General features: G+C 40.0%; 1 protein-coding gene across 2 annotated transcripts in view; it reads right to left on the bottom strand.

The window, feature by feature from the left end:
* Nucleotides 1-17327, bottom strand: part of ETV5 (ets variant 5) — a 90072-nt gene that overhangs the window by 15973 nt on the left and 56772 nt on the right. For both annotated transcript variants that reach the window (XM_006869756.1, XM_006869755.1), the window contains exon 9: nt 12676-12735. In XM_006869756.1, coding sequence (XP_006869818.1) covers nt 12676-12735 — 60 coding nt within the window. The remainder of the gene's footprint in view (nt 1-12675; nt 12736-17327) is intronic.

The following is a 17327-nucleotide window of genomic DNA, read 5'->3' as shown; positions in this document are numbered from 1 at the left end:
TATACAAAATACTATAGATTCTGATTCAGTACATCTGGGATGGAAAGGTAAAGTCTCAGCAGGAAGCAACCAGTTTCAAACTGGAAGGAACACCCTGCTTGAAGGAAATTGAGATTGTTTTGAGGTTGGTGTTATTTGTTTTCCTCACCCCTGTGAGAAACTTTGTCTATACTGACAAACGCTCAAGTAATCCAATCTGTACTCATTTTAGGGAGGGTGAGGTTTTTTTAATTCAATTTTCCAAAATCGGGCACGCAGCCCCGTTATAAGGGCATAAGCACTGCATGGCCATTTGACAAAGACTTTTATTAACCTAGCTGGGGGGGGGGGAGCCCCTCCCCTCCATTTCCCCTTTATTGGGTACTTAGGAGTTTACAATCTCTCCCAAAAGTCAACTACTAGCCCCTACAGGGAGCATTCTCATCTAAAGTTAGTTTCATCCCCTTCCCATGAACTTCCCTTACTTCTTTGATGGGTGTATTCTTATTTTAAAAGAGTCTAGAGGGTCAAACTAGTCCCTTCCTCTTCTCAGAGTTCCCTTTTGTCATGCCAACTTGCTACACCCCAAATTTCCTCAGTTCTGAAGATGGCTCACCAACAGCTATTTCTCACAACCCCCAAGCACTATTTCTCTGTGCTGCTTAACAACATCAAAAAGCAGTGAATTTTACTGGTAATTATTTAATCCAGTAAATACTGTGTCCACTGTGTTAGAAGACAGCAGGGGAACACAGACATGACCCTTACTCTCATGGAGCTTACAGCCCAACTAGGAGAGACAGGCAACAAAACAGAAAAAGAAATAAAGGAGACACGGTGTAGTGTGGAAGTTAGGAGTCAATCATGGTGTTGGTGTTCTATGCCGGAAATGACACACTGAAGAGGAGGAATGGGGCTGCAGTCATTGTCAAGAGAGCATTTCAATATCTATCTAGGAAGCACGATGCTGTCTGTGAAAGGATAATATCCATACACTAGAAGGAAGACCAGTTAATGCACTATTATCTAATCAACCACCAATTTATTATGCACCAACCACTAAAGCAGTGCTGATGAAATTAAAGAATTCTACTAACTTCTTCAGTCCGAAATTGATCAAACATGTAATCAAGACCCATCGATAATTACTAATGATTGGAATGCAACAGTTGGAAACAAAGAGGAAAGATTAGTAGTTAGAAAAAAAGATCCTGGTGATAGAAATGGTGCTGGCAATTGCATAACAGAATTATGCCAGACCACTGACTTATACATTGCAAATACCTTTTTGTCAACCACATAAACTGTGACTATACATTTGGACCTCACCAGAGGGAATACCAGGAATCCAACTAACTACATCTGTGGGGAGAAATGATGGAGAAGCTCAATACCATCAAGCAAAACAAGGCCAGGGGCTGACTGTGGAACAGACCATCAATTGCCCATATGCAAATTCAGACTGAAGCTTAAGAAAATTAAAACAACTCCACAAGAGCCAAAATATGACCTAGAACATACTCCAACTGAATTTAGAGACCATCTTGAGAAGAGATTTGATGGATTCGATACTAATGACAGAAGGCTAGAAGAACAAGAACATCACAGGAAGAAAGCAAAAAGTCATTTAAAAAAAACAAACACACACACACACAAAAAAAACAGGAAAAGACCAAAGTGGGCATCAGAAGAGACTCTGAAACTTGCTCTTGAGCTAAAGCAAATAGAAGAAATGAGGAAGTAAGAGAGCTGAGCAGAAATTTTCAAAGGGCAGCTCAAGAAAACAAAGTATTATAATGAAATGTGCAAAGACCTGGAGTTAGAAGACCTAGGGGAAGAATATGCTCAGTGTTTCTCAAGCTGAAAGAACTGAAGAAAAAATCTCAAGCGTTGTAATATTGAAGGACTCTATGGACAGATGAAGTACTAGTGTGGCGCTGTGGGCTAATGCATCCGACTGCAAAAGTCATTTGAACTGCAAGGTTGGTGGTTCAAGCTCACCAGCTGCTCCTTGGAAACCCTATATAGGGTCACAATGGGTCGGAATCGACTCAACAGCACTTAACAACAACAACAAGATGGACAGAATATTTAATGACACTGTAAACATTATGTCCATTCCAAAGAAAGGAGACTTGATGGAATGAGGAAATCATCGAACAGTATCATTAACATCACATGCCAGTAGTATTTTGCTGAAGATAATTTAAAAATGATTGCCATCAGTATATTGACAAGGAGCTTCCAGAAATTCAAGCTGGATTCAGAAGAGGAAGTGGAATGAGGGATACCATTGCTGCTGTCAGGTGGAGTTCGGATGAAAGCAGAGACTATCAGAAAGATGTCTGCTTGTGCTTATTTACCATGCAAAGGCTTCCAACTGTGTAGATCATAACAAATGATGGGTAACATTGGAAAAAATGGGTATTCCAAAACACTTAATTGTGCTCATGAGGAAACTGTACATAGACCAAGAGGTTGTTGGATATGGAATAGTTTAAAATCAGGAAAGGTGTGCACCAGGATTGTATTCTTTCATCATACTTATTTAAACTGTATGCTGTGCAAATAATCTGCGAAGCTGGATTGTATGAAGTAGAATGTGGCATCAGGGTTTGAGGAATAGTCTTTAACAGTGCAATATGCAGATGACGCAACCTTGTTTACTGAAGGCAAGGAGGACTTGAAATACTGATGAAGAGCTTCTCTATCGTCTTCGGTATGGGTTTACCTCAAAGTAAATAAAATGAAAATCCTTACAACTAGACCAATAAATAACATCATGATATGATAAATAAATGAACACAAAACTGAAGTTGTCAAAGATTTCCATTTACTTGGATCTACAATCAATGCTTATAGCAATAGCTGTCAAGAAATCAAACAGCGTATGTTGCTGTTATTGTTAGGTGCCACCGAGTTGGTACCAACTCAAAGCGACCCTATGCACAGCAGAACGAAACATTGCCCGATCCTGGGCCAACCTCACTATTGTTGCCACGCTTTAGCCCACTGATGCTGCCACTTGGCCAATCCATCTCATTGGAGGTCTTCCTCTTTTTCTCTGACCCTCCACCCTACCAAACATGTTATCCTTCATATAGCACTAGGCAAATCTGCTGCAAAAGACCTCTTTAAAAGTGTTCAAGAGCAAAGGTGTCACTTTGAGGACTGAAGCTATGGCATAGTCAATCACCTGATAAACACGTGAACGTTGGACAAAGAATAAGGAAAACCACAGAAGAATTGAAGTCTTTGAATTATGGTGTTAGTATCATTGACTAGTGTGGCGCTTCAGGATAAACACTGGATTGCCTGCAAGGTTGGTGGTTCAAATTTACCAGCTGCTCTTCAGATACCTTATACAGGGTTGCTCTGAGTTGAACCTGACTTGACAACAATTCATAACAATAACAATATGGACTGCCAGAAGAACAACAAATCTATCTTGGAAGAACAGCCAGAATGCTCCTTAGAAGCAAGGTGACACTTCATTTTTCATACTTTGGATATACTGTCAGGAGGGACCAGTCCCTGGAGAAGGACATTATGCTTGTAAAAGTGGAGGGTCATGACGACAGGAGATGGGGATAGCACCCATGTGATACAATAGCGAATAATTGTTATCAGGACTGACTGTGAGGGTTGGAAATGTAAAGGTAGACATTATGTAGTACAAGGAGGGAAGTGGTTGACTTTACAGTCTAGGAGCAGAGGTCCCTGTGACAATCAAGGGAGTAGAGCGGAGTGCGGGACCCTACCCAGAGAAACAGTGATGCCAGAGATGGAGGCAGAGACAATGACGTGGAGAGATGGAGCAGCTGGGGACTCTAGACCCAGAGAGAAAGAGGGGCTGTGTGTTGACGACCGAAGGGCAGGCTTGTGGGGTGAACCCTTTGGTTGTTTGATGATGCCCGAGGGGATTGTAACCATGGCAATGAAAAGATATAAGATAGGGGGAATGTGAAAGTAATGTTCTCCCATGTAAACTATCATATAATTCACAATAAAAACTTGAAAAAAAAAAAAAAAAGCTCACAAGGGGCCATATATGGAAGAAAGAAGAGAGATGAAAATTGAAGATGCTTGTAATCAATTAGTCCAATAGATCAATGGAGCAGGTGAACATCATTCACCACAATTCTGAGACCAGAAGAACTAGATGGTGCCTAGCTACCACTACCTACTGCTCTGAAAGGAATCACATTAGAAGCTCCCGGATAGAGTGGCAGAATATGTGGAACAAAACTCAAAATTGCATATATATATTTTTTTTTAATGCCAGGCTTACTGGTCAAAAACAGACTGGAGGAAACCAAGACTATGGCCCCTGATAACTCTTCAGGTCTATAAAAGAACTCACTTTCATGGATCAATTTTCAACCAAGGAGTACATAAGTATATAGGGGGGGACAACAACATTGGTGAGGTATGCTTACCATGGATTAGTCAATCATTCAGATAAAAAGGGCCATATTTACCTAAGAACAAAGCTGAGATGGGATGGAAAAGAGGATAGAATAGAAATAGGAATTACTGGGAGGGAGTGGGATAACTTGTTACGGAGGGAATTGCAATAATTGAGATGAAACAAAGTGTATGATACATGAAAACATGATTTTCTCTGTAAGCCTTCATTCCACTTGCAATAAAAAGTTAAAAAAATAAATAAGTAGAAGACCAGGCTTACTGGTCATCTAGAACCTGGTGGAATCCCGAGGTTCTTGCCCTTGTCATCCTTCAGCTGTGGAACTCTCCACCATGGCTCAATTTTTAGTCAAGCAATGAATATGTATATAAGAGGGACAACAACACTATTGAGGTGCACACACCATAGAATGGTCAACCATTTGAGATAAAAAAGGCAGCATTTACCTAAGGACAACATTTAGAAGGATGGGGAAAAATGGAAATGCCAAACGCAGGGAGGAAGTGGGATAGGTGGTCGTACAATGAGTAGATTGAAATCATTGAGAGGAATGCAGTGTATTATTTGTTGAATGTAAAACTGATGATCTGGTCTGTAAACGTTCACTCAATTCACAATAAAAAAGGTTTTTTTTGTTTTGTTTTGTTTTGTTTTTTAAGCCAAGGGTTGGGGGTGGGAGGAGTGAGGGTCAGGAAAAAGAGAAAGACCCCTTAACCAGATGGAATGACACAGTGTCAGCAACAATGGGCTAAACCACAACAATTGTGAAGATGGCCAGGACATAGCAGTGCTTCTTCCTGTTGTGCACAGGGTCACTGTGAGTCAGAAACGAATTGCTGGCACCTAAAAACACAGTGGTATGTTTACTTTCCAATTTGAAACCATCTGACTTTTTAAGACAAGTCAGTACACTTTACATTACCACTACCAGCTGCATAATTCATCATGCTTAACACTTTGGCCTGAGCTCTTAGGACACTATTTCACAACCTTCCTGTCTTAGTTAGCCAGGCTATGGAGGGTGGTCTTCTGGGTCTCTAGTTCTTGCTTTCTGGTTCTTTGGAGATCCCTTGTGCCTTGGCAACTATTGTAGCCCAGCTTCTGCTTACTTGATTGCTTGCTTAGGCTCTTATGTCTCAAAAAAGGTTTATTTAAAAGACACATTCTACCCTAATAATGGAGTCCTGGTGTGGTGCTGTAGAAGCACTGGACTGCAAGCTTGGTTTCAATCGCAATGTTGGTGGTTCAAATTCACCAGCCACAGCCCTACAGGGTCACTATGAGATGGAACAACCTGACAGCATGTTAAGACCACAGGCAGTGAGCGGAGGCTTTATAACACATGTTTTCAAGGAACACAACTCAATCCATAACACCTTCATATTGTGATATTTTAATACCAAAGGGTTGCTATGGCTTAGAACCGACTCGACGGCACTTATCAACAACTATAAAGTATTATAAGTAAACTACTTCATAGTTTATGCTTGTCAGGTGTGCCATGTTTTTTACATCCTTTTTATATATAGCTCTTCATCTAAGGTAAAGATAACACCTTCTCAGTGCACAAAGATTAGATTCTAGGTTTGGTTTTGAACACTAATCAGATGAATGCCTGCTATAAAGAATATTATATTTCGGTGTATTTTGTGGTTTCTAGTTATTGCCACATGTGGTTCTCTAAAACATCTGGAAGATGCTGTTGGTTTAAGAGAAATTTAAGTCCGTTGAACTCATACCAGCAATTGCATCAGTTGTGGCTACAACCATCTAATCACTCAAATAAAGGTGGCAGGAAGGAAGAACCCCTTTGAGGGGCAAAGTGGAAATGGCAGATTCAAAACCGTATGCTCAAAACCATATGCAAGGATTCCAGGTGAACGCTCAAGGCAGGACGGCTATCTGAGCGATCACAGATGCCAATCAGAAGCACTTGTTTCACAAACTGTTTGACTGGCATCTGTGGTCAAGCCTGTGTAAGAAGGATACAAAAACCATGTCAGGGTAATTTAGAGCAATTAAGATTGCTGGTCTCTTTGAAACTGACTTTTTCTATGTATGGGGTGAGGGAGAGGAATGGGAAAGAGTGGGAAAATAACACACAAACTCGCTAGATATTCTGTGTGTAGTAAGCAACCCAATGCTTTACTAAAAATATTTCCTTTAAGAGCATGCTCTTTACTAAATGTTGTAATTATGCAAAATGCTCCCCTCCCTCTCTCTACCCTGCTAGTTTGCCTGCTGCAGACTTCAATTGCTGCACAGAAACATTCAGGAACCTGGAAGAGAGCCCCACACAGCTGTGCCTATCTATCATAATCAGTGGTCCACTAGAAAGACAAGCCTCCCTGCTCAGGGTTGGACACTCAGAATGTTATAGATGTCAAGTGCAACAACACTTGGGTGTCCCATCTAACCAAGTCAGTGGGAAGCAGTCACCCACAGAAACCACTGTTGGGAACTCATCACTTACAAAAGCCAACTGTGCTTCACAGTACAGTTTTATCAAACTGTTTCCAACTTTCTCTTAAACTCTGCAACACAGTGGTTTTCACCCTGGGATACGCAATGGAATCACCTGGAGAGCATTGAGAACTACAGAAACCTCAATCCCATCTCAGAATTTCTGATTCAGTTGTCTGGAATGAGGAATCAGCAACAGGATTTTTTAAAGTTCATTGTGGTTATTATTGTTGTAGGGGCCACTAAGTTGGTACTAACTCATAGTGACCCTATGTACAACAGAATGAAACAATTTCTAGTCTTGCACCAACCTTACAATCGTTGCTACATTTGAGCCCATCATTGCTGCCAATCCATCATGTTGGGGGTCCTTCCTCATTTTCTCTGGCCCTCCATTTTACCAAACATGAAATCCTTCTCCAATATGTCCTAAGTATGAGAGATGAAGTTTGGCCATCCTGGCTTCCAAGGAGTATTCTGTATACTTCTTCCAACACAGATTGGTTTATTCTTTTGGCAGTCCATGGTACTTTTAAGTATTCTCCTCCAACACCATGACTCAAATGCATCAATTCTTCTAAGGTCTTTCTTCATAGTCCAACTTTTGCATGCATATGAAGTTACTGAAAATAACATGACTTGGGTCAGGCGCACCTTAGTCCTCAAACTGACATCTTTGCTCTTTAACACTTTAACGAGGTCTTATGCAGCAGATTTGCCTAATGCAGTATGTCGTTTGATATCTTAACTGCTGCTTCCATGAATGTTGATTGAGCTGAGAAAAATGAAGTCTTTGACAACTTCAATCTTTTCTCTATTTATTCTGTGGTCTTAACGTATATATATATAAATATATATATTTACGTTATTTATTAATCTAGTGGTGAGGAGTTTTCTTTTCTTTATGCTGAGATGCAACCCATACCAAACAAAGGCTGTGGTCTTTGATCTTCATCAGTAAGTATTTTAAGTCTTCTTCACTTTCAGCAAGCAAGGTTGTATCAGCTGCATATTGTAGGTTGTTAATGAGTCTTCCTCCAATCCTGATGCCATGTTCTTCTTCATAAAATGCAGCTCCTCAGATTATGTGTAGCACACAGATTGAAAAGTATGGTGAAAGAATACAACCTTGGCACACAACTTTCCTAATTTTAAACCATTTAGCGTTCCCTTGTTCTGTTCAAACAACTGCCTCTTAGTCTATGTACAGGTACCTCATGAGCACAATTAAGTGCTCCAGAATACTCATTCTCTGCAACGCTGTCCATAGCTTGTCATGATCCACACAATTGAAAGTCTTTGTGTAGTCAATAAAGCACAGGAAAACATCTTTCTGGTATTCCCTGCTTTCAGCCAAGATCTATCTGACACCAGCAATTATATTCTTCTTCTCAATCTGGCTTGAACCTCTGAAGTCTTCTGGAAGTAAGTCCTCTGTTTCACATTGGCTCATAGGTGATTGTGATGTGTAGCCAGAGTTAAGAATCACTACTCTGAGCTGTAGTTCTTCAAAGTTAGCATGCATCAGTATCTCTTGGAGGACTTACAAAACACAGATTGCTGAGCTTTACTCCCAGAGTTTTTGACTCAGTAGATTTAAGGTAAGATCCCTGGTAGCAAAGCTGGTTAAACATTGGGCTGCTAACTGAAAGGTCCACAGTTCAAATGCACCAGTCAACTCCAAGGGAGAAAGATGAGGCAGTCTAGTTTTATAAAGATGTACAGCCTCTGAAACCCTAGGAAGTAGATCTCTGTCCTATTGGATGGCTAAGAGTTGGAATCGACTGGATGGCAGTGAGTTTGGAGGCTTGAGGTGAGTACTGGATATATGCATTTGTAGTAAGTCCAAAGTGAAGCTGATGCCATTGTTCTGCGAAATCACTCTAGACATTTATGGAAAGATGTATGTCATAATAGATATAACTACTTAAAAAACAAAACCAAAAAACTTCCCTATGGCAAATGTTCTTATGGGCAATCCTGACCTTATCATCTAAAAGTTGTAACCTCCATAATTCTGAGCCTACCTTTAGAGGACTTTCATGCTAACGTAACTGCATCTCTGTCTCCAACAGCACTCCTCTCTCCACCAACTCAGCCTGTGCAGAAGCTACTCAGCAAGTGCTCCTCACAACTCTCAACACTTTATATCCAGCCCTCAATAAAAGACCTTCTGTTTTTCTTTTAAGAAAATTTCCATTTAAAACATCTGTGACAACAGTGAGGCATGCAAGGACTAAAGGGGATAGAAGTACATAGTGAGCTAGACACAACTTTGGAACAAAAATAGCTTGTCAGAGACACAGGTTGAATGGGTATGTATATATGTTATTTGTTGTTGTGCAGTAAACCTCATCTTTCTCCTGCAAAACTGCTGGTGGCTTCAAACTGCTGACCTTTTGGTTAGCAGCCTAACATATAAATCACCATGCTACCAGTGCTTATTATGTATTTATGTATTATACAAATATGAGTTTGAAAGAGGGTATTGGCACATGGGTATTTACATTTCCTGCAAACACAACTATGAATGTTGTGAAGCATACAGCAGGCAAAATGATGAAAACTTAACACATTATCAGACATCTTAAATTAAGGCAATGAGTTGGTGAGTCTGGGGGCTCAGGACCATAGTCTCAGGGGACACCAATGTCAATAACATAGTCCACAAAGACAATCTTCTATATTCTACTTTGGTGAATGCTGTATGGGATCTTACAAACTCTAAGGTCTCTCCATGTGCAAAAGAAAATTGAAGAGGCTAATTGGAAATCAATAAGCCCAACAGACTAATGGAATATGTAAACATCAGTCTCCACGGCTCTGAGACCAGAAAAACTGGATGGTACCCAGCTACCACTACTAACTGCTCTGAAGGGGAGCACATTAGAAAGTCTCAGATAGAGTGGTAAAATATGTGAAACAAAACTCAAAATTATTTTTAAAAAGGCAGGACTTACAGGTCAGAAAAAGAACTTACCCTCATGGTTCAACTTTTAGTCAAGCAGTAGATAGGTGTATAGGGGGACAACAGCACTGGTAAGGTATGCTCACTATGAATGATCACTCATTCAAAATCAAAAGGGCAGCATGTACCTAAGGACAAAGTTGACTAGGGATGGAAAGGTGATGGAATGGAAATAGGAACCACAGGGAGGAAGCGGGATAACTGAAGTTGCATAGAGGGGATTGCAATCATTGAGAGGACACTAGTGTATGAGTTTGAACTGTTGACCTTGCAGTTAGCAGTCCAGTGCTTATCCTACAGCATCACAACACGACATCAGCGAGTACCACGCAGCCACTAAATAGGTACATGTAGAGGGATGGTTAATGCTATACAAAGTCAAGAGGAGTATGGTGGATCCATGATAAGCACTGAACTGCAAACCATAAGGTCCATGGTTTGAGCCCACCAGCCATTCCATGGGAGAAAGATGAGGCTTTTTGCTCCCACAAAGATTTATAAGGCTTGGAAACCTTATACAGGGCCACTGTGAGTCAAAACCAACCCGAAGGCACTAACAACAATCCAAAATCAGTGGCTGTACACTGTGCAGAGTGGTGAAGTCTTGGGCTCTGGAGCCTGCAGGGCTTAATTAGCTCTATCTTCCTAGCCATGCAACCTTGGGTAAGTCTTTTAACCTTAGTCTCATTTTCCTTATGATGTTATAAGATAACAGGAGGAATAACTAAAAGATGGATATTTCTCCTATTACCTTTTAGAATCTCTTTAAAAGGATTAACAGACTTTTTAAGTTTTTCCAAGGAAATTCTTGTAGGACAGCTCTTACAACCCTCAAAGAATGAGCAGGTTCATTGATTTGATAGGAAAAAAAAAATCCTTGATGTAAATTTCCTGGCTTTTCACTCACCAGTACAGTTTTCAATTTTCTTAAAACTTTTCATGATAATCTATTTTTGAAATTCCCCCCCCCCAAAAAAAACAAAACCAAAACAACTGCCATAACCTTTTGAAACTTGAATTTAGTTGGCTCAGCAGATCCCCTGAGAAGTTCACTGTTTTGATTTGACCTTGCATGACCTGGAACCCTAATAATACTTTTTCTCTTTGACCTGTCCTCATATTTATGTATGCACAGAAAAGATTGTAAGACTGTAGCAAAACATTAATACTACAACTTCTGGACAGTCAGATTTAACGTTCATCTTTTTGTTTATCTGTATTTTCTTAGTTCTGTGCCATCAATGATAAGAGCAAGCTATAAAACTTTATAAATAGCTCAAAAGTTAAGTTCCTTTCCTCAAAACCAGAGATTTCTAGTCCTATTCTGACCCTTCCCTTGAAGCTATATCCCTGCCCGAGCCTTATAGATCTTATTGGTTTGAAATTATTTTTGTCCCAATTAGGAGGTCAGTGCTAATGAAGGCAAAGTCACAGGTTCTACAGTGGCCACTGTTTTTTCTCATTACAGTGAGATTATCCAAGATTTGCTAAATTAGTTGGTCCCAAAGGGACTGGGCATAAAACCATGAAACACTGACACAGAACCATCATCTCCACACAAAGAAACCCACGCTTGTGGGTGAATTGCTGTTTCCATGTTTCTCCTTATAGTTATTTATAATCCATTCAGTTAGAATGCATGTCTGTTGTGTCATTCCACAGTGTTTTGTATGTAACATCCCTCTGTGGTGCCTTATAGACCTCACCTCTCCCCACAGCCCATTTCCTTGGCAACCCTATCAAGGTCAGCATAAGAACACCTCAGATTCCATCGCATTTACATAGTAACAACCATTTACCATATAATAACGCCAACACAGTTACCTAACCAAGCATCCAAACTAAGTAAAAAGTAGAAACACATGTAAAAACTTTCTTGAAATGTCCTTAATTCATATAAAGCCACTCATGTTGACATAATTTCCAAATTCCACTTTGTTGTTGTTAAGTGCCGTCAAGTTGGTTCCAGCCCATAGAGACCCTGTATAGGGTTTCTGAGGGGTGGCTGGTGGGTTTGAACTGCTGACCTCATGGTTCAAATTGACCTTGTAGTCTAGTGCATTATCCTGCATTGCCACACAAGGACTCTGCTTTAGGCTGATAGTAACATATATAAGGGGGCTTCAAAAGTGCATGGGAAAATGGAACTAAGAGATAATGAATGGAAAGAGGGCACAGCTGAGGGCTCTCGACTCATGGAAAGAGAGGGGCTGAGAGCTGGTGGCTAGGAGGTAAGCTTGCAGAATGTGCTCTTTGGTTGTTTAAATTATTATATATTCCTGAGTGTTTTTGTGTACATTCTCCCCCAGCCCCCAAAAAACAGAGGGAATGAAAGCAATACTGTTGAATGATGATGCATGGAGGAGACTGGAATCATTGCAATTAATTGATGGTGTAAAGCCGATGTTCTCACATGTAAACCTATCACTCAGCTCACAATAAAAAATTAAAAAAAAAAAAAGAGAGAGAGAGAATGGAATTTTTCCATGAAATTTTTGAAGACCCTTTGTACAGCTAGACAATCAATATTCTTGACTGAAAATGGAGAGCCCAGATTAGTTCATTTTTCCTTAAAATTATTCCATGAACTCTGGAAATGAGGGTCATTACTAGTCAAAGTGATGGCAATCCTCAGTGCCTCAAATCCATGGCACAAAAGACTGAAGATTAATCATAAGATTAATTAGTTCTCATATTCGCATGCTATGGGAGGTTTAATCTATGACAACAAATTTTAACCTGGAAGTTGAAAATTTTAAAGGTTCCTTTAGTATCATTTAACAAACTTATTAAAAAATGACAACAAAAACAACCCAAACCAAAAAATGCTCCTTACCCTCATGGCTGCTGGAGAAATACCCGCCTCTCATATAGGACGACTGGCAGTTAGGCACTTCTGGAAAGGGAATCACAGAAATACACACTCATGTCAATACTTCTGTGGTAGAATCAACACATGGTTTAACTGAAGTTCTGCAGTAAAGCCCCTGAATATATAAGAATAATTTTTGGAATTGTTTCTTGCTCCAAGATCATGTTTTTTTAGCTTTATCCTGATAAAAAGTAGTATCACCCAATAAGCAATAGGGGGAAAATACTATAACCTACATCTGAAAAAAGAACTCTCAATCAAGGGCCAGGGGAAGAAAAAAATGGTGCCTCACTCTCAAACTTCACTCATTTAGAAATTAGTTAACTGCCAAACAGGGTGAAAGGATTAATGGTTTTAGAAAAAGAAATGGGCTTTCAAGAGACCAAATTTGGCGTCCTGCCTACATTGACTTGCAAAGCTTTAGGGCTGGGAGGGGGAAGAGGATTGCTTTAGATCTTTCCTAATTTGCTCTCTTTACTGCTAATGGTCACATCCAAATCTGCTCCAAGAGGTGAAAGTATTTTTAGGTCACAGAGATCAGAGGATATGATGTTATGTAGCCAAGACAAGAATGGGCAGGAATGGGCAATTTATACTTTGGCACATACATTTTTTGCTATGTTGGAACCATGAAACTAGAACCAATCACACTCAAGTTATTTCTTCTTCAGGCATATTAGAGCAAGAGTATCTTTTATCAGTCAAGAGAAAGGACAGAGTTGTAAAGTCTGAGCCTTCACTTCAGGAACTCATTCGGATCAAAAAGTTACAAATATTTGAGGAGACTTCAAAAAGTTCTTAGCAGCTTCCAGTTTTGGCAGTGGCAGAGGCAGAGTCAGAGTCAGGTAGGACAGGCTCCATGGGGGAGGAACTGAAAACTCAGAGTAGCTGCGTTCATTGAACAGCCCCAGAGCTCTGGATCAAGCATAAGATGCAGGGCGTCAGTTTCCTGCACCCACTGGTGGAAAAATCACAGTATGAAAGAAAATATTGTGATTTAGGAATAAATCCAAACACGGGACTCCCTCTGTGGTCACCCTGCCCAGGCTGAGTTCAGAGGGTGGGGCCACAGCCCGACTGGAACAGTAAGCCAGAGCAAAAAACCGGCACAGGGGCATTTGCAAAAGATGTGGGGGGATTCTATACATTTCTTCCTGCTCTTCCCTGTCACGCCTTCTTTGCCCAGCCCAGACGCCTTCAGGCAGGTGAGCGCGTACCCCCAAAAGAGTCAAGCACAGAGAGGAAGACCCCCACTGGTCCCACAGCCAGATTCTTTGGCGGCTGCTTACAACATCTGACTCTGGGTCCCAGCCCTAAAGTCAACTTTTGCGGGACCCTTTACTTCTGCCAGGGCTGGCCTGACAGACAAACCATATGAACAATCTAAAATGGACATAAACCCCAACATAACAGTAACCAACTAGGGACAGTGGGGCCAGCAAAGGCCAGTTGACAATCACAATTTTATTTTTGTTTTTGATTGGTGGTTTCTATCTCTTTTTCTACATTGTTCCTGTCCTTGGTCCTTTGGGTCTCACTCTTTTCCCAGGGGTTGGCGCTTTCTCCCCCTACCTTACCCAGGAAGAGACAGCAACTGCGCTCATAAAGCCAAGCTATAAGCATATCCGGTAATACCCCATCATCTGGACAAGAGCCAAAACCAGTGTCTAGGCATTACATGTGAAAAGGGAAGCCTATCTCCATATCATATCCATTGGGAGATGCTTAATAAACTTAACAACAAAGAAACATACATCCATTTAAGCATTAAAACCCCACATAACTGCTGAAAATGTCCAAGAAAACACAATTAAAGATCTCAATACATGTCCAAAACCAGAAAAAAGTAACTGAGACAAATGAGCTGGAAGCAAACACAGACTTTCCAGTAGAAGAGCAGAATCTGGATCTGCCTGACAAGGAATTCAGAAGAATGATATAGAAACAAATTCAAATGTTCCGACAAGGGGTGGAGGAAAATGAAGAAGTCAGGAAAGTGCTACAGGGGCAATCAAACAACATAGATATGGCATTGGAAACTATTCAAAACCTGCAAAAACAAAAATCCACACGATTAATAATAAAATATCAGAAATGGACATAATACACTGAAAGGGCAAAGGGGTAGAATGGAAGAGATGGCAGCCAGAATCAGCAAGCTGGAAGACAAAATTCTCAATACTGCTAAGATAGAATAGCAAGCAAAGAAAAAAGGATTAAAAAATCTGAAGAGAGTCTAAAATTCATGCTGGATAACATTGGCATTCCAGAACAGGAAGAATCACAAAAGTTCACAGGATAGTTGAAGAGCTTCTTGAAGAAAATTTATCTAACATCTTGAAGGATGAGAAGATAAAGATTCAAGAAGCTGAAAGAACCCCAGGAAGGATAGACCCCCCAAAAGAAAATCACCGAGACCTATCATAATCAAACTTTCCAAAATCAAAGACAAGGAGGGATCCTAAAAGAAGCCAGGCAAAGGAGAAGTGTTACTTACAAAGGCAAGCAAATCATATTAAGCTCTGACTTCTCAGCAGAACCCATGCAGGCAAGAAGGCAATGGGGAGACATACATAAAACCCTAAAAGAAAAAGAAAAAAAAAACTGCCATCCAAGAATCATCTGTCCAGCAAAACTGTCAATCAAATACGATGGTGTAATCAAAACACTCCAGGATAAACAGAAGCTAAGAGATTTTGTCAAAGCCAACCTAATGCTTCAAAACATCTTAAAGGGAGTTCTTTGGAATGAAAAGCATCAAGAACATACAACAACCAGAGATTGAGAGATGTGGCAACACCACCTGGATCTCAAGTTGACAGATAGTAGAGTTCAGAATAGAACAAAATTACAGCAATAGATTCAGAGGACCTATGAGGCCAACCAAAGATCAAAATATTAACAATGTCAAAGAAGGGGAAAATATAGGAACAGAGATCCAGGTAGTAAAGGGATTGAGTAGATTGCAGGATACAATAGACTGTCTTAAACACAGGGAAAATTTAATAGACAATAGGGTAAACCCAAAGAAAATTAATACTTCACAATTTACCGTGAAAATGAAGATCCAAGCAGAACAAGGAAATATTAAAACTTAGAAAAAAACCAACAAGAAATACCACAAAAAACATGAACTCAGCACAAGGCATGCAGAACAAAGGAACAAACAGCACCACAAAAACTTAACATAATGACAGCAGTTAATTCATAACTATCGATAATTACACTGAATGTCAATGGATTAAATGCACCAGTGAAGAGACAGAGAGTGGCAGAATGGATAAGAAAACAAGACCCTTCAATATGCTGCCTACAAGAGACACCTTATTCACAAGGACAGAAACAGATTAAAAGTTAAAGGATGGAAAAAATATACCAAGCTAACAGCAATAAAAAAACAAGCAGGAATGGCAATACTAATCTCTGATAAAATAAACTTCAGGGCAAAACCAGTATAAGAGATAAAGAAGGACACTATCTCATGATTAAAGGTTCAACTGAGCAAGATGACATAACCATAATTAACATCTACGCTCCAAATGAAAGATCTCCAATATATAAAAAGCAAACCCTACTAGAACTGAAGAAAGAAATAGATAAATCTATAATTATAGTGGGAGATTTTAATACGCCACTTTCAAAAAGGGATAGAAGCAGAAAGAAACTTGACAATGCTACAGAGGAACTAAACAGCACAATCAACCACCTTGACCTCATAAACATGTACAGAGCATTCAACCCAACAACAGCACAGTCCACATTCTTTCTCAGTGCACATGGAATTGACCATGTCTTAGGTCACAAAGCAAGCCTCTATAAATTTATAAACACCAAAATACTACAAAGCATCTTTTCAGACTACAATGTCATAAAATTAGAAATCAACAATAAGAAGAACAAGGAAATAAAGTTTAATACATGGAAACTGAATAACACCCTGCTGAAGAGAGACTGGATAATAGAAGAAATTAAATGAGAATTCAGAAAGTTCCTAGAAACAAATGAGAACAAAAACACAACATAGCAAAATCTTTGGAACATGGCAAAAGCAGTGCTGACAGGACAATTTATTGCGATAAATGCGTACATCCCAAAAGAAGAAAGAACCAAAATTAACACATTAAAACAGCATCTCCAGCAACTAGAAACAGACCAACAGAGAAAGCAGAGGAACAAAAAAATTTAAAAAAGGAAAGAGTAACACACTACAAGTGGATGAACCTGACCTATGCTTGTGGATGCAGTATGAAAAAGGAGCAGGCAAATCTCTACACTGAAGATCATTCCCATCCCCTTGGTACACAGGGTTGATAGGGATGGGAAACTTAGACATTGGCTAACCAAAATGTGGGACTACAAAAGCAAGAAGTGACTGGCTCACAAGCTTTCAATAGGGAACCTAGCTGCAGAGGATACAGGGAAAGGTAGAATCTCCACTGAATTGTTTCCAACCCATCTGGATGGGGTTGATAAAAGGTGAGCAGGGAAAGGACTCCTGTGGTTCAACAGGGAATGATTGCTATCAGGTCTGACAGTGAGTGCTGGAAAGGTAAATGTAAATGTTTGGTAACAAAAGGAGGGGAGTGGTTGACTTTGTAGTCCAGGAGCAGAGATCC

The sequence above is a fragment of the Chrysochloris asiatica genome, unplaced genomic scaffold (genome assembly GCF_000296735.1).
Source record: "Chrysochloris asiatica unplaced genomic scaffold, ChrAsi1.0 scaffold00135, whole genome shotgun sequence".
Taxonomy (NCBI): Eukaryota; Metazoa; Chordata; class Mammalia; order Afrosoricida; family Chrysochloridae; genus Chrysochloris; species Chrysochloris asiatica.
This window is presented reverse-complemented; position numbering and strand designations above follow the sequence as displayed.